Below are 18,982 nucleotides of genomic sequence, written 5' to 3' on the forward strand. Positions count from 1 at the left end.
ATGCTCTGTCATCTGCAGTCCTCGGACACACTTGGAACTATGCTAAAAATGCTCAAGTAGTAAATGTCTTACCCTCAATTCTTCCAGCTCTTTGGTCCTGTGCAGTGAAATCATGCATAAAGCTGCCAGAGCATATTATAAGAAACAACAGCAGGGAGGTGGAAAGTTTTTCTATCTATTTCACAGAAAACTGTGTATTCTCAAAACATTTTATATGAATTGTAAACTGGTGGAAGAAGACAAAGGCTAAAACTTTCATGTAAGAGTGAAAGTAACTGGAAAATAGGAGACCAATTAATCACATGCTGCTCCAGAACACGCTTAATCTACACAGGCATGACTAAATTAATCTTATATCAAAGTTTACATGTAACAATAATTAAACAAGACACCCTGCATCAAATCATAAAAAACACACCTCTGGGGAATACGCTACTTGCTCTTTGCAGAAAGAGTGTGGGCACTGCTCTCCTCTCTCTATTGACCCAACTGGCCTGCAGTTATGACATGAGTTATGACCTTCCTTACTGCACAATTTTTTTTGTGCACTTTTTACTACACTCCCGATTTGTAAGCAAAATCGGATGTGCTGCACATTTTCTGCTCCTTACTTCCATGTTAACACAGTGCACAAAGTGTGTATGTGATTACTCATGTTGTTTTAAGCCTGGCATATTGGGATATCATTGAGTCCATGCATTGAATGCATTTATACTTCAGGGAACTACTACTAGCGAAAAAGGAGCATGCTTTTCACATGTAATTACACTAAAATATCTGCTTAAAGATTACTGCAATTCATGGATATAAAAGGAAGATTACTAAAACTGCATAAGAAATAATAAAGAATGGAATAACCCCTGAGATTATCTTAATTTTATTCACTAATTAAGAGGTAGGTGAGGGAGGGAGGCTTCAGTTTCGAGGGCTGGTGGTGTGACAACAGTTGAGAATTATATGCAGATTAATACAAGGTTGTTTAAGGAAATTTGGGATTACACAGGTAAGTAATGTGGCTGTTAGGCCAACAAACCCCTTTCAATGAGGAAAAAAAAAAAAAGATCAGAGAAAGGCACTGTGACAGGAACACTGATGGGTCAATGTTGAGAGTCTTGGCCCAAAGTTATAAAGGTAGTAAGGCCTAAACAATTCATGTCAAGAAAAAACTAATCAAACTCTATGAAAACACAGGTAGTAAATAGACAAGTGTAGCTTCAGGGAAAGAAGTAACTTAGATTCTTCCTTGACACTACTTCTCCCCATGCACGCTACGCATTACTCTATATAAAGAGCATTCGGAAGCGTATCATGGACATAATTGTTGCTTTAAAGCACCATTGGCTGATTTCAGCTTAGAAATTCTGCTGCTTCCTACTTCCATGACTCCTGGTCACAGCTAGCCAAAGCATCCACGTATACTCCATTCTAATGCAGCAGTATCTTTACAGCACATTCCTTGCCAAACTTCACCAGCCCATTTATGCAATTTGCACCTGCTGAACATGGCACACCAATGCAGATCTCCGCTATTTAGGTTCTAATACATAAATTTTATTCAGTATAGTGAGCTTTGCACTGTTCTCTATTTTTGTAAGCAACAAGGAAGACTGTTCTTTAGATAAAACTAGTGTCATTTTCCAGGAACAGAAACACTCCTTGAAAGCCAAGTGATTTAACATAAATCAGACAAATCAGGTTAAGTGCCCCCTCCCCTGCCCCTGATGTCAGACAGCACCAGGTATGTTTGATTTCCCCTTATACAGGAAAAAAAAAGCGCCCATACAGCTTTGGCATTGACTACTACTCAACAAATACAAGACAACAGCAAGTAAGTAGCAAAACTGGTGCAGAGTTGTGAAATAATCTTGCCACTGCTCCATCCCTCAGTATGATATTGAATTCAAAACATTCCATTTCTTTTGGAACAGTATTCGACCTTTGGAAATACCATCTTCTAAAAATTTCGATTAAGTAACTTTGATTTCAGCATATTGTTTCACAACTTATGGCGACTTCAAAACAAAGAACTTAAAACCAGAAACATCACTTGTCTGGAATAATCATTGATTTAATAAAATTGCTTTTAAACTATGCAATCCTTAGTTCCAGTTAATCTAAATGGAAATAACAGAGCGCTCTAACTTGGCATCCTGCTGTGTAAAAGTTGTTTCCTTATCTGTTTCAGAAGATGGCTTCCTTTTTTACCATCCTGAACTTCATTATACTACCAAGATTCAGTTCCCTGTTTACTGTTTTTATCATTGTATCATCATTTCTGCTAGGAACCCCACCCATTGCTCAGGCTGCACAGTGCTCATTCACAAGGCAAGCAGAACAAGAACACTGACCCTGCTACAAAGACTTTCCAATCTAGATATAAACAGACAGACAGACAGTGGAGTAGGAGGAAACAAAATGACACTGATCAGAATGGCAGGCAGTGGGATCAACCAGTCATTCGTGCTTTGTAAGGTAAAGGGCTTTTTACAGAGTTCTCTGAGGGACAGCTGGGCTGCTGTGCAGATTTTTTATGAAGATCTTTGTCCAAGCTTAGCAGAAAGGAAAGAATCAATGTACTCAGCTGAAAAGCAATGTGAATACTGTAATTGCTGTTGGTGCTGGCATCTTACTGAGGAAGTTACTGACAGAAAATAGTTACAAGTTCCAGAGGGCCCTCATAAACTAAGACAAGTATTTTAAGCTTTACCCAGTGGACAAGGGGGAGTCAGAGAGAGGATACAGAGTTTAATTATTTTTAATCAATATAAAATGATTGTGTAAAAACAGTTGAAGCCATGCTGCAATTAACATCTTTCAGTATGCAAAAAATAGCTACAGAGCCATTTGACATGCCTTAGATGAAGGCCTGTAGAACTATAAATAGCGTTAGATTCTCAACAACACAAAGGGGATACAATTAAGCCAGTATGCAGCTCCAACTCCTCCATTCAAGGTCCAAGGTCAACACAAATTGTGGTGAAAGCACACACAAAGACACAGAATTTTTCCCACTCGAGTAATAAGACCACTGCTTGCTGTATTACTCTAGCACAGATGGAAGCCACTAGTACAGAGCTCATCAGCTGTCTTAGTAACAGCCAGTTAACTTACTTACTTACTATCAAGTTTCTATGTCAGAGGAGTACACACGGCACAAGGCAAACTATTAAAACAATAAGAAAAGTAGTGTTATTTAATTCTTGTTCTGTAACAACCTCTATCTTCTTTCCCAAAACACATGTGAAAATAAGAACATAAGGAGCTGAGATTTTTTGGAAGTTCACAACGGACAGTTTCAGAAACAAACTTCACCTCACCAGGGATCTGTAAAGCTGTGCAAAAAGCAAGCACGACAGTTTCATTTGAACCAGTTCTCTGTAACAAAGAGCAAATACAGATAATGAAAGCTACGTGAAAACAGCTATAGGTCACATTACATGACTGGCCCAATTCAGGGGCTTTTTTTTTCATGACTTGTAAAATAACAGCAATAAGAAACAGCACAAAGGCTTTTTCTTAATAAATTTTAATGTTAAGATGAGTTTTTCTCGATAAAAACACAAAGTTACAAGAACCACACTACTGCAAATTCTGCACGGTGCACAGTAGTGCTTGCAACATTTGAGTAGCAAGACCATTTTGGAACTGTTTACGAAATGTGTGTCAGAGACAGAACCTTGGCATAAGAATGCATGTTACCAGTGAATTTAATATTGTGAAAATATACCTGTCCCACAATGTACACCACTGTAAATAGTCAAACGCAGTATTTATGCACATCAAAAGTATATGGGGTAAATACTCAATTTAGCACTTAGTAACAGTGAACGAGAGAAATATTTTGGTTATTTTTCTATGATTTCGTGTCACTGGAAATTTCCTAATAAATCACTCCAAAGGGTAATATATGTGGTTCAAAACCATCAGGACACAACAGCAATTCTGTAAAATAGTAGCTTCTGACTTTCTGATAGTAACAGCCCACTCCTCCTGCCACTAGATTCAGATGCATTTGGCTTGTGCTCACTGCCTTGAAACACTAGTCCAGACACCAGAAAAATCAATTACCACCATCACAGCCTGGACCACATCAGCTCAAAACATGTGAGGTCAGAGATGCAACATCAATAAAAGGAGATGACACTCTCAAAGCACCTGCCAGATTCTCAAGTATTAATTATCTACACATATGGTTAAGTACAGAATACTGAAGGACAGTGTACCGAGTAGCAAGTTACACGTTCCATCAATTTTCTTATTACTGCAATGGATATTCACATTTCCCTCATTTAATCTAGGAAAGATACTGCAATCTAAGCATGATTTGATGCTACTTAAAGCTTTGCGATACTGTTATGTATTTTCTTTAAAATATCTACATAACCCCCCCCACCCCAAACATTACTGCAAAAGAACTCTATCTACATATAGAAATAACACAGACTGAATTTGGTGGCTTTTGTTTGACTGTGTCCTTGCAAAGAAATCTGCTAAGTTTTCCTTGCCTGTTTAATAGCATATGTATTTCCCTGCCCCACAGGCAATAAATGGTATATGGTTAATCACTTCCTCAATATTATTCCCATAAAAATTCACAGTGACCAATTCTGAAAGTTTGTGTTGTTGTTGTGGTTGGTTTGTTGTTGTGTGGTTTTTTTAAAGTAATTGTGCAATATAAAATTCATACTACAATTTGCAGCTTTGGTAACTTACAGAAAAAAGGTTTGAAGCTCTTTAGTGACCAGGTCAGAATGTTGCTTACACTATGCTCTTCTTTTCTGTGCAAACACTTCAGACAAGGTTAATCCCTCCTCTTGAGGTCCTGAAAAATTCTAATATTGACAAGAAATTGGCTACAATTTAAGTTGTGAATCTATCCAATTTTCCTTGGTACCTTTAAATGCTTCCATCGCCTAGCCTTAGTAAATTTTTTACTTATTGTTTCAATTCAGGAACTCCTGATTCCCAAAACCACCCTCCCTCCCCCCACCCCCAAACCAAACCAAACAGAAAAACCCAGCTGAGCCTCAACAAGTACATCTGAATTCTCAGAAGAGGAAATATTTTCTTGATTTAACAGCAACTGTACAATATTACAAACTCAGACACATGAAAAACAATCAGGCAATAGAAAAATGTACAACAGCTTTGGTGTTATACAAAATAATAAAAAAGACTTGAGAGCAAGATACATAGTTCATCATGTTCTCATCACAGCCACTTAACTGCTGACACTAAGACAGCTATTTACTTTTGATATTCTCTGTGTGGCCTTTCCACTCATGAAGAATCATACTATAATACTACAATAAGAACTGTTATGAACACCATAAAGTAAGCTCCAAATTTTATAAAAACATCTTGCCTCTTTGCACTATTGCTTTGTGGCACATTGTCAACAGAACAGCAGTCCAAAATAAAGTGACAACTAGATTTAATAAATTAATATACTTTTTAAAAGATGTACAATGCACATTCTTTTTAATCCAAGGTTTTAGGGTGTCAGGATACTTCTATTTACACATATACAGACCTCAGACAGCATTGATAACATCAGACATGCAGATAAGGAACAGAGCCTTAACTGCTCTCTGGATGCTACTAACCAAAGCCAAGATACTGCTGAGAGTATTATTGGGAGAGATATCCAAAGACTGAAGAAGAGTCTATGAAAAAAGGACACGTAAAGGCAAAGGGAAGGCCAAGTTGTTTCATATGACCATTTATTCTTGTGAAGACTGAGGTGGAGTTGTCGATGTGCCTTGTTTACCAGACTTCCGTTCGTAATTCACAAGTCGTTGCCCAACAAGGTACCTGACATGATAGTAAAAACAGTGAAAAATTAACAAAAATTAATACAATTGTTACACAAATCCACTCTACCTCCTTTGCTACAGAGATAGCTTTCTCATTTCAATAAAAGTTATTCTACAAGTGATCCCTCCTCACTTAATGGTCTTCAACCATCCCCTTTTTTTTTTCCAATATTCAGGCACTCCATAATGGAATAGAGGCATTACAGCTTTGTGTTTACAGCCTTAACTTTGGCAGGCACACAAATCAGACATGTATAAGCTGAATTAAGATAGCAAATATAAAGAATGTGTTTGCACTATTTATATACCCAACCCCTTTGTTGGATGATACTTTTAAAGAGCATCTTCACAGTGTCTGTTTGAGCCACTGCCACCTGAACATCTGGAACAACTCAGATATAAACCCAAATGATGTTAATTTGGTTCTAAGTTCAAAAAAGAATCTGTCAAAATGCAGAACGTGTATTGGGGTAAGACTAATGAGCTAAGCCTTTCTACATCCAATGTAAAACACCCTAGTTGGAAAAAGTAAATGTTGTAAAGGAAGAACTTTTACTGCAGCTCAATCTTTCTTAAAGGGAAAGAAAATACCCTAATGCTACTCCATGTCAGGTGTAAGGGCTGCAGGATTCCTTTACTTAAATTGTTTCAGCATCTCACTGTCTCATCAGCTTAGCAGTTTTCCTACCTTTTACATTATTCCTTACTTCTTCCATATCATTATTTCACACCTCTACTTTTTGCCATCTAAATTTCTTTCCATGATTCCTATTTGTATGCTGGTGCCATGTACAGAAGAGCCATATACACCTATGAATTATTCCCCGGAAACCTGCCATTTCCTTTAGAAACTTTTAAACCATCATTCCTTTTCTCAAAGAACCATAACAAAACAACCATACAACCATCACATGATTTTTATACATTTCAGAATGTCACAAAAACTTGTATATGCTTTTGAATTTTTTCCCATGAAAGAATTAAGCATATTTCTAAACCCATCAATTTCTAATGACTAGCATGACTATTTTTGCTTACTTCTTGAAATGAGATCATTAACTTAAGTTGTACAAACTTGTCTACAAGGATAGTTATAACGTTTAATATGTTCATTTAATATCAAAGTAATTTTTCACCCAGATATTTTCACAGCTTTGCATACTGTTTACATGCCTTATTTACACGAGAAAGCAACATTAATGCAAGTTGCAATCCAATACGTATTCTGCCTGAAAGATACTAACATTAAGCTCAAAAACCATTTGTAAATATAAATACCAGCTATACATACTACAGTAGGCCAGATACTACAGAACATGTTATGAAGGCAGGTTGGTGAACAGTATTTAAAAACAACTGATCAAATGAAAGGTGCTAAAGTATAAATCGATCTGCAAAGAATTTAATTTCAGTTACAACTCTCTTGATGTTTCTAAATACTATTAATTTCACATTTACACCAAACACTTAATGCATCAGTCACTTCCTAACATTTAAGATTCAAAGAAGTTTATGTTACATTTGACTCCTTTTGTAGTCAGTAGAAAGCAAAACTGGACTAGGTAGCTCAGGACACGAACAGAACAAACTCAGCTATTCCTGTATACAAAACATGTATTCATGTACACAAAAGAAGTCTAGGAAGACTAGTTGCTGGAGTCCAAAACTTCTTTTTCTAAATAAGCAACACATAAGGTAATTAGAAGAGTAACAAAAAAATAAGGTAATAAAGGTAACAAAAAAAGTTTAGAAATTAAGCAGGATAACCTGAAAAAACACTGGGAAATTTAATATTTTATCAGGATCTGAGTAATAAAGAGTAATAATTACTGAAAATATCACAAACCAGTCAAAATTTGGTAAGAACAAACTTTCAAATTAACTGAATGTTCTTTAACAAGTTAATTGGACTAATGAAGTGGAAAGAGTAAGAAAAACAGTTATGCAGAAATGCTTGGAGAAATGGCAGCCAATTATTATAAGGAGCAGACTGAGACATGGTTTTACTGCCAGATATAATTATTACATTCACTTGTCCTTTAAGACTACAGATGGAGAGACAAACAAGCAATCAGCTTTATTTATGATAAAACACATTCAACTTGGACATAGGGAAGTGTCTTCCATTTATAGATACTCTATTCCTGTGTTTATCTACCTGAACCACAGATAAAACATTTGCCCAGAACAGTTTAGGTCTGCCTCAGCATCATTTGTATAGAAAACTTCTAAAATCCCTTTTAGCTCTAAGTATCTAAAACATCTGAAGCTATCACAATTTAAATTGGAAAAATTTAAACCTCCACACTATATACTCACTTGTCATTTTTAATATGTTCATAAAGGCGCTTGAACTGGCGGACTTGGAAGGAGAGAATTCCCATCAAAACCACCACCATAAGCAGAAAAGGATAAATCCGTCGCTGAACTAGGTTCTGCATTTCGGCGGTAACTCCTAAAAAACCAAGACACAACCCTCACATCATCTAACAGTGCTAAAGTAATTCCTGCATTTCTGCTTCTGTACCTGCTATCAGCTCTTCTTGCTTACTGACTTCTGTATACCTTGTATCAGGAAAAAGTTGACGCTACAGAAGTATGCATTCAAGTGAGAGGTTGAAGAATAAAATGGGACTTCTTTTACCATTTTAACATCAAAACTAACCAGCAAAATACAACTGTTGTTGAAAAAGCACATCTACCATGCTTCTGATAGAATTATTTCCCTCAGTTATGAGGAGAAAGTCTGAAAAAAACCCTATATTTACAATTTACATTTAATACTGAATTAAAACCTCAAACCAAAACCACTATTTTCACCTGTTCTATGCTTCCTTTAGAATCTGGCAAGTTACAAAAGATGTACTCAGTTCAGCATAGCTGTTAAAGACAGACTAAAATGAAAGGTTGATTATCCAAAGAAGAAATGAATTAATCATCCCTTTCCCAACCTAGCTAGATACCTACATTTCTGCTGTTAGCTGTTATGTAGTCCCATACTCTTGATGCATTCTACACTTAGTTTATTAAAAAGTGAGTCAGACTAATGTATTGCATTTTTCAAAAAATCCTAAACTTCTAAGATGACACAGCAATCCTTAATTTACATTTGCTGGCAGAATAATAGGGTTTTTGTTGGTGATTTTTTTTTTTAAATTAACCTAGAGCTTGAAGTTTTATTTCCACAGATACATTTACATTGCTCTAAACCATCAAATCAGAAACAGGTATTCTGAATGTATACATACCTAACAGAGGTACAACACCAGAAGCTATGATGTATGGTACACACAGGGAAAGTAACAGAACAGAGATTACAGGTGCTGCCAGTTTACGGATTATGAAGTGTAAATCAATGTTACGAATCCCATTTGCATATACCTAAGAACAAGTCAGAAGTAGAGTGGATCAATCAAGAAAGCCATGCTTTGCACTTACAGTAATAGTTACAACATTTTACACAATTCTCCTTATGAGACAGAACAAGTGTTCTCAACTTGTAGAAAACTATGATGGCCACGGTTAAAAGGAAAAACTCTACACCAATGTATGTCCTAAGGGCTCCAGGATATCATAAAAATAATGCTCAGGAAAGCAACTTAATCTGGAATAGTGTCATGATTTGGTTGCAGGAGTGCAAGAGACCAGCTGAAAGATCATTAGATACAGCTGTGGATGGTGGTTTTGTGAGTGACCTGAGACCGCTTTATGCTGTTAACTTGCTGAAAGAGGATCCTGTGTGTGCTAATAGAGCAAATCTTTAAATTTGGTAACAGAGAATAGGATCTTATTTTGTACTTGGTTGGGCAGAGCACAGCCTCTGCATGTAGGGCCTGTGCCTGAAGAAAGGGCCTCCACAGTTCTTCAAGTTTCTGCAGCTACTACCAGAAGCTAAGATCTCAACGTGACTAGATTAATCATGGGAAAAGAACAGTTTCAAATGGCTATCACATACAGCTAAATGATGGACTCTGTCCCACAGCCTAGGTGTAACCATTTCTGAGGATAGCTCAGGAGAGTATGTGTGTAACAAACAGGCCCAGGGAGAGCACTCAAAACCGAAGAGCCATGGTATGCATCAACTAAGATGCATAACTATGTAGAACTAAGATAATATTTTTAGAGTGTGACACCTAAAGTGATCAGTAAATGGTTTACTAACTGTGACTAAGTGCTAGACTTAAGAAAGGCACCTTTTGTACAGAGGACAACAGGACACACATCATAGCTGTTACATACAGTGTGGGGCTGAAGGGTTGCCTTCTGACAAACAATTAAGATAAGTTCTGCTTGTCTCAATGCAGTAAGAGTTTATAATCAAGAAAAAGATACTTCTTCCGAAGCAAGCAACAGATCCATGTAACTCAGAACTGCTCACAGAAACTGTTTGGTCTCGCTTAATGAATAATCAAAGGGGAACAAAAGACACCATTTCCATATGCACTCATCTACAGCTCTGGAGAAGGCAGAAATTCTCTGTTGAGTGGTAGACATAAATAATGTCCAGTATTTGGACACATGTGACTTAATCTGAAGAAATAATGATTTTTTTACCATAATACAAACCTGATAAAATTGCATATATGTATACACAGCATTTTCTTGATTCCTGAGGGTTTTTTTTGTTTTATTGTTAAGTGTACCTTAATGTATTAGGCTATACAATTTAAAAGGATTCTACAAGAACAGTTGGGTTTTACTTAATTACTCAAATTACCCCATTTTACAACAGTAACTCTGTTTTCTGACTCACATATTCAAAAACATTCACAATTTATTATACAGATAATTGACATGGATAATTTTTTCCTACCTGTTCAATAACAGTTTTCAGCCACCACTGGGGACCCATCAGTGTTATGGCAGCAATTATTTTGGCATGCAGAACTCCGAGAGCCCAGTCCTGATTTTGTAAAAACTGACTGTTAGTATTAATATATTTTCAAGTAGTTTGACTACCAAAAGCTTTTAGAGCAACTTGTTAATACTACTTACTAGTTAAAAGATAACAACTTTCTATTTACATGGGATATTGTTTACAAGAGGTGACATCTGTAAACTTGGAAAAAGATGCTCTCAAGCTTAACTGAGATCTCAGCTTAACTGAGAATACTCAGCTATATGTAACCAGGAAGATCAAGTACTACTATTAAACCGAAGTACAAAATAAAGGCATTACACTTAAAGCAACAGACTAACATTCTGGTGCAGACTAATTAAGACTGGTAATTTTTACCTAGAAATAAGTTATTTTGATTCCTTTTGAAAAGAGAAACAAGATACAAAGGTGCTCACACAAGTCGGGAACAAAGGGTTTTTTTTCTTCTTTTAGGATTTACTTGTTCTGAAACCCTACCTGAGGTGAGGAAAACTAAACAAAGCAAGGCAATGCTCTTCATGAAAGAATGTCATACTATTCAGAGGAAAATATATGCCTTAACATATACCACAGTTATTATGGCACGGAATTAAAAGAATGCAATAACTACAGGCTTCTAGTAAACACTGCACATCATGAGCCAATCCTTTCTGGATTACAGGAATTTGTAAGAGATTCTTCAATAAAAACCACCAAAAGTTGCATGCAAAGCATAGGCTGAAAAGGCAGAATAAACAGCTACAGAACTGGTAAAACTTGAGACATCATAGGTTAATTAACTTCCTTAAACTGCTGGGGAAATATATTTTCTTTAACCAACTATTTTAAAAGACAGCTTTTATTAAGCTCTATTACCCCAAACATGTTAAAAAATTTAAAAACTTTTTACAAGAAAGTCAGTGTTAAAGTTGTTTCACATTTGCTCAAGCATGTGATCTTTGTATAACTATTCTCTTTTGTTAAAAATGGAAGTTATTCTCAATTTCAATAGCTCCTTGTTAATTTAGAACAAGTCTGAAATCCCTCTAATCCAGTATTTTGAGGAAGCTCTGCCACATGAAAATAAAATCTTTCAGCATATTTAATTCCAAGATTTTAAAGAACTAACATGCAAAACCTAAGAATTTTAGGAATCTTCAGCATTATAGATTCTTTCCAAACAAATTTTGTTTGGAAACTAGGATCATCTACCACTGCAATCATATGATGTCCTGACTTATTCAGTCATTTACTGAAACAGATACCTCCAAAATATACTTGTATTATACAATAATGAAATATTTAAATTAGCATGCAAATTCTTTGTATTATGGCTTTCAGACTTCTGGATACTGAAAGTAACTGAAAGCTTGCTTGCAGGCAGCTTTGAAAATCACTATCCCTGAACACTTTCTTGTTATTCTGTAATATGCATTCTAGATCTTTCGGGAATTATGGCTCCCTCAGGGTTTCTCTGAGTTACAAGTTATTTCATAATTCAGCCTAGGTGATGCAAGTATTTGTCACTCAACCCACTGTACCTTCATTTCTTCCACCATCTTGCAAGAAAAAATGTTTATACCACCTTAGCCTGTGAGACCTGACTGAAGAAAAACAAAACACTACTACTTCAAAATCTTGTATTAATGATTTGACATCTCAACCTAAAACTAGGATGATCCTAAAAGGATATCAAAATTCCATTCATAGCGTGCATCATCAACCTTGTATGCAAAAAAGATCAGCTGAACCTCTTGCTGCATAACTGTAGGCAGAAAGCTTTCCAGAAAGGTCAGACAGAATATATACATCTGTGCATATATACAGCTATATTATTAACTTCTGTATGTTACAGTTATGCTACTGAAAAAAAAAAAGTGGCTATCTGATCACTGAAATGCAAAGATCCTCTGCTGTCATCCCATGAAGTTCAGCTTTTCATACTTAGAATTCCTAAGTGTATCTTTTTGGTTTAAATAATCTTCATATCTCGACTGGCTGCCTTTTGTGTGCCACTTAAAAACATACTTCTGGAAAATGCTCTGAAACACGAAATCAACATGAAGTGTATCAACAGCAGAAGAACGTGAGCAACTGACCTGCCAAGGATAGAAGAGAGGTGTTTGATCCAAAGGAACTCTCAAAGGTGCAACAATGACCAGTTCAAACAGAAGACCAAGCAAAAGTGGAACCACACCAGCTAGCAGTATAGCCACTATTAATGTCTTCATTATCTACAAAACCCAAGACATCCAATCAATACATTTATCAGAGAATTCTTTCTGTTTAAATTTCAAAATTTAACTTAAACTACACAAACAGATAAAGGTGGAGAACCCCCCCACGCAGAACTTTATTCATACATATACAGCCCTAGAACAATTTTTATTACATAGTTTTACAGTGCAAGTTTTCAAGACTCTGTCCTATTCCATGCCCCCCTCCAGAAAAATCTGTGACTGTGCCTATAGTGTCCATATAGTTTTAAATCATAAAATCACCTTTGACTGTTTTCAATAGGGAATGCTATCCAACGGCATTTCATTATATTGCTATCCTTGTATGTGGGAGAATTAGAGAAGACTCTTTCCTAAACAGCCCATTTTTCTCCAGTGAAAACCAAACCTTAAAAATTCACTCATTATGGAATATTCCTGACTTAAAATGAAAGACGCAGAATACCATGCTTGATCTTCTTTGTTCTAAAATTCTCTTAATTTACATACATCATCCAAAAATCAGACACAAAACTAGTCTAACTTAATTAATGTGATCAGAAGGGACAAGGGACAAGTAGAGCATTACATATTAGCTCTGAATTTTCTCAAACAAGCTTAAGATTTCCTAAATGAAAACGATGGATGAGGTATTTCGGAAAAGTGGTAATACATGAAACACACACTTACACTGCTCTTCTGTTTGCAATAGTCCCATAAGCACCAAATATGTCCCCCAAAAGGTACCACTTATGCTATGAATGTTTAGAATGGCTACACTTAAAGAAATCTACTATAGAAATCCTCAAAACTAAAACAAAGGTAAAGGTGGGATATTTGTTGCCATGGTGAGAATCTGAACTCGGGGTAACAAAAAAAAAAAGGGCATTTTCTTTAAAAATATTAATTTGAACACAACCGGGATCTGAGAAATCATAAAAAACTTTCTGGAAACATGCATCAAACTGCTTTATAGAGACATGTTCATCATCATTATCAGCTTTTTTAGGTTTTTTATTTGATAATGTGAAGTTACTAAATAGGCAATAGCTAAGCTTCCAGGTGTATGTGAAAACGTAAATGTATTTGAGGGCACAGCACATATGGGAAAATAGAATGCATATCACTTTCGAAGAAAACCAGAAACATACACATATATATAAACATATATATATGCAAACTTATTTATACTGATTCCTTAACATGGTGCTAAATAGCTTCCAAAAATACAGTTAGCTTAGGCAATGGTAATGTAAGCTGTGAAAGTTTAAAAATGGTCTGAAAAAAATGATGTAGTATATATTACAGAGTAAAACCTGCAAGCAAAAGTTAAACAAGTTTTACTAGCTACTCTTTTGATAACGCAGTAAATTTTTTTTCTCAAGACTCACCATGAGAGACCACTCTTTGACCTTCTGAAAAATCACTCTACGACCCTGTGGCATCCAGGCGACCAGCACTGTCACTGCTCGGATCGTTAGCCAACAGACATAAAGACCACAAGCAGCTGTATACAGTTCATGGATTTTAGCAGTCCCCGTCCAAAATGACATTAACCATCGGCCAGCAAATACTGAAAACACAAAGACTGTTAAATAAGAGTAATGCTTTTTGATGTATTAAGGGAGGATGCCTATTAAAAAATACATATCAAATTTATTGTTAAATATCAATGCACAAACATTATTCAGCATAAACCAGTACTTTAGTACTATACCCATGAAGTATGAATGTGTGAAATGCTAGGTAAATAGTTACATAGATGATGCCAAATTCATATGTAGATCTTTTTCCCCCCCTAGAATTTCATTATACCTGCTATATGATCCAAACTACAGCAAAACAAATCACTGCATACTGCAGTATTCACAACCTAAACACTAATCTTCAGAACTGCAAGGGCAATAGTGGATTAGTGCATAAGCTTGAACTTAAATCTTACAAGCTACATTTGGGTTATTTCACTGCATCATATATGTTTTCAAGACTTACTGATAGGGCTTCTGAAGCTCTCCCACAAAAACAGGACTCGCTACATCTTTCAATAGTGTTTCTATTCACTAGTATTCTAATGGAATTATTTTATTGTAAAACCATCACAAAATTCTTAACCCAGATCTTAACACATTATTGACTTCAGGATCATTAATACAAGGAGGCAGAAATGACATGGTACTACAGTTGCCAGGTTATAAAATTCAAATGAGTTTACACGTCTTAATTTATTCCAAAATATTTAAAAAAAACCCTACAAAGTGCTTTTGCTTTGCACTTACTCATAGATATTTGGAAAGTGGCACGTATATCACTTCAAAGTCTCCTAGTGACCTATCATGATGACACTTTCAGAATATTTAAAGAAGATACTGTAGAAGGCCTGATAACAACCTATATATTTTTCTTTTTTAAACTGTAAAGCAGGTACAATAGTTGTGATTCTCTTTTCCTCTCAATACTACCACAGATTGCCTCAGCAACTGGAGTCCTGCCCTTAGAAGAAAATTATTCTACAAAAAAACAAAAAAAAGTGGCAATCTCTGTCATTTAAATACAAGTGTTACCTCTATCATTTAGATTATTACAATTTAATGATGTACCATTAGAAATGAGACAATTTTCCAAGTTTTCTCTTTTCAACTGTGGTTTTGAAACATCCACCATTGTTGACCATGGCAACATGCTGAGCTGTTTTTAATCAGTTTTACAATAGACTTACCTGGTAAGGTAAGGCAGATAAGACTAGCAATCAGTAATGTTATGCACATGAAAACAATCAAAAGAAATATCTGAAAGATGAAAAAAAGACAGTTTATAAGAAAGTCACTTAACTAAAGCAAAAAAAAAAGTCATATAAAAAGATGTATCAACCTAGAAAGGCAGCTAAACTACAATGTTCAAATACCAGCTGATGTTTCTCTGTAACAGTGAATCAGTGATAAGAAACCTATCCACAGTCTACGCAGCACACCTAGTGTTGTATATTTCTTTTGCAAGAGTTTGCATTAGTTGTCAGGACAGTAGAATTTAACATTTGAATCCAGAATGACTGAGGTTCTTTGCTACGTTACATTATCTCTTTATTTCTGCACTGACTAGCATAAGCCTCAATTAACCCTGAAAGGTTTCTAGCTCTGTATGCCAGATAAGCAAGACAGTGGGTTCTATAGTTAAGGAAAACCTTGCTGAGAAAGTTCTTCCAGATGCCCTCAGGTTTATGTGACCAGCAGCTGAGCAAAGCTGGTGGCTCCTTAGTTTACATCTCATTACAGAATTCTCATGTACTTTAGTTCTTTAAATATTTGAATCTGTCAAGCACCATATGCTATGAAGTTCTGCTTCATTAATCAAAGCCACACAAGAAGCAAGCTTACCAGGGGAAAACTAACAGCTTACCATAACAGACTACTGAGAGAAAATTAAATCTGTAACACAGTTTCCTTGATGAGACTTTTGGGGACAATGTAGATCAGTCTCATCTCTAGGTTAGGATCTTCAGCATTGCTTAAATGAAAGAAAATCTTTTGATTTTGCAGACATAAGCCTGCATGAAGATGGATGGGTAAATGAGCTGTCTTTAAATTTATATTTGATTAAATTGGCATATTGGTGGGAACAAAACAATTTATCTAGTTTGACCTATTATTGTATATTATATTATTGTAGAAATTTAAGTATCTGCCAACAACATTTCCTTTCTAATTGTAGGGATTTAGAACTTCTAAGTATTATAACACCTTCCTATGTTTAACATAGATGCAACAGAAGTTGTCCATTTAATTAATTAATAAAGGAAAATAGTTTAAAATGTACTTCAGCTACAACACTGAAGTATGCACTCTTGAAAGCCATGCTTTGTTAAGAGACATTCTTGAACTACCTGCTTGCTGGGGGTTATGATGTTTCTTTCCATTACTAACAGTTAGGAAAATAAGATGTTAACTAATAAATAATCCACAACATGTATAGAATCTATAGATAAAATGGTAATTGAAGGTCTTAATTTATAGGCTCAAAAATGCTGTATGTGAGAATAACTGAGTCTACTTTTTAGAAACATACGAACTGTATAAACACAAAACATGACCCACCACTTGACTTCTCATACCCTGTGGGCTAAATCTTTCTTATAAAAACAATTTTATAACCATTTTTCAAATGCCTTTCCCTTTTCTCCTAACGTGTTAGGTATACCTACCCTGAGTGGGAATTTTAAAGGCCTACGATAAGGCTGGAAACCCACAGGTCCTCCTTGTTGAAGTATGGCTTGATGGGCTGCATGAAGACCTTCTCCCACAACTGGAATGGCATTATTATTGCGAGCATGCTGGTTGTTAGGCTGCTGGTTTGCATTGTTTTCATTCTCTTCCTGGTCACCAAGTAAGTAAGAATGAAGATCCCTGTAAGAATCAAAATTTCAGTTTTGTTCTCTTTGATAGGAAAGAGAATCTTACAGAAAGATAGGCCTACTCAGAATGTGTGCAAGTTGTACAAAAATCTTACACAGGAGTACTGGCAGAATCTTGATAAAGTTAATGAGCTGTCATACTTGTTACTAAGCAAATGCTGTAATAATGTGCCAAAAGAATCACTTGTCAAAGACTAGTCCAGAAGTAGGTACAACTACTGCTTAGAAGAAAATTGCTGCAGAAGTTTTTCATCATGTATTTATCTGTAAAATAGCTATTGAAGCTACTTGTTGGCCTAACTCTCCTGAAAGCATGCTGTTTTGTGTTAAAAGGTTAAATTGCACACAATACTTGTAGCTGATTTTGGCTTTCTGTACTTACAGCAAATATCCAGCAGTAACAGTCCATGCTCGTACAAGACCTTTCAACCACTGTCTTGTATGTCCTTGTTCTAGCAGAGCTGGAAGCACCACCTGAAGCAGAAGGAGCTCTAGGGAAAGTTCACTTACTGGAGCATCACTACAAACAATGGGAGAGCACAGCAAGTCAAACATAAGGAACATTCTGATAGTAATCTTTTATATGAATCATATTAACACCACTACAGTAAAAATATATATATATATATTGATGCCAACAGGAATAATTCTTAGGTTTCTGCAGACATTTTTCCTTATACACTACTCTGAGCACAGGTTAAATGCTCATGAGTGTTTAGACACGTAGGCACACCAGAAGTTTAAGAAAAATTATTGAGAAAGATCATATCGGAGAGTATGATTTGCTCTTCTATTTGCTTCTATGATTGTCGGTTCAATTATTCTTTAGAAACAGAAAGATACTGCTATCATTAAAAAGAAATGCAGTTAGAGGTGGTTTGTTTTTTTTTTATTCTTGAAGCAACACTAATCAGGAATGAAGTGTGGAAAACAAACATAGCAGTAACTTCACTATCAAAAAGTTGACAGGGAAAGTGTTTTGAGGGCATATAAAAACCAAATACTTATTGTTATGGAAGTAGTACAAAATGCCTTTTATTTTTCTTAGTAGCTTTTTATTTGACAAACTGTATGATGCATCCACATCCTTTATCTTTATACTTTTCTAGAACAATGAAGTTTAGATTAACTGAGAACAAACAAAGCAACATACTAAACAATGTCACATTAATGCTTAAAGAGCGCAAATACACTTTTTTCTAGTTATAGGGAGACTGAAACGACATCTTTTTTAAAAAATAAATGCTTACCTGTAGAGCATAACATTATATGGAAGAAAGTGAGGCAGTAGATATTTAATAATGCGTATGGGAAGCCAGAGCATGAGCAGTACAATTGATCCAAAGACAATCTGCAACAAGGAAGTTAAACAAGTTAGTCTGAATAGCAGAAACAACCAAACCTTGTTTCCTACCCATCTCTCCATCATGCTTCCTGTGTGTGGTGGGTTAGCCCTAGCTAACAGCCAAAAAATCTACCCAGCTGCTCACTCATTCCCCTCTTCATCTTAATGAGGAGAAAATGCAAGGCAAGAACACTCGTGGACTGAGATAACAAAAAAGGGAATTTGGTCACTATTTCCCATCAGCAGACAGATTATCAGCAACTTCCTGGAATGCAGGGCCTCAGCAAGTTAATAGTTGCTCAGGAAGGCAAATACCATATCATAACCATGAATGTCACCCCC

At 35.7% G+C, this 18,982-nt stretch overlaps 1 protein-coding gene across 2 annotated transcripts in view; it reads right to left on the reverse strand.

Moving 5' to 3' along the window:
- Positions 1–3,510: 3,510 nt before the first annotated feature.
- Positions 3,511–18,982, reverse strand: part of MARCHF6 (membrane associated ring-CH-type finger 6) — a 50,731-nt gene continuing 35,259 nt past the window's right edge. For both annotated transcript variants that reach the window (XM_040588122.1, XM_040588123.1), the window contains exons 17-26: positions 18,546–18,646; positions 17,678–17,815; positions 17,086–17,287; positions 15,607–15,676; positions 14,282–14,463; positions 12,774–12,908; positions 10,630–10,719; positions 9,065–9,197; positions 8,136–8,271; positions 3,511–5,814 (exon numbers count right to left, since the gene is read on the reverse strand). In XM_040588122.1, coding sequence (XP_040444056.1) covers positions 5,724–5,814; positions 8,136–8,271; positions 9,065–9,197; positions 10,630–10,719; positions 12,774–12,908; positions 14,282–14,463; positions 15,607–15,676; positions 17,086–17,287; positions 17,678–17,815; positions 18,546–18,646 — 1,278 coding nt within the window. In that variant the 3' untranslated portion in view covers positions 3,511–5,723. The remainder of the gene's footprint in view (positions 5,815–8,135; positions 8,272–9,064; positions 9,198–10,629; positions 10,720–12,773; positions 12,909–14,281; positions 14,464–15,606; positions 15,677–17,085; positions 17,288–17,677; positions 17,816–18,545; positions 18,647–18,982) is intronic.

This window comes from Falco naumanni, chromosome 3 (genome assembly GCF_017639655.2).
Source record: "Falco naumanni isolate bFalNau1 chromosome 3, bFalNau1.pat, whole genome shotgun sequence".
Taxonomy (NCBI): Eukaryota; Metazoa; Chordata; class Aves; order Falconiformes; family Falconidae; genus Falco; species Falco naumanni.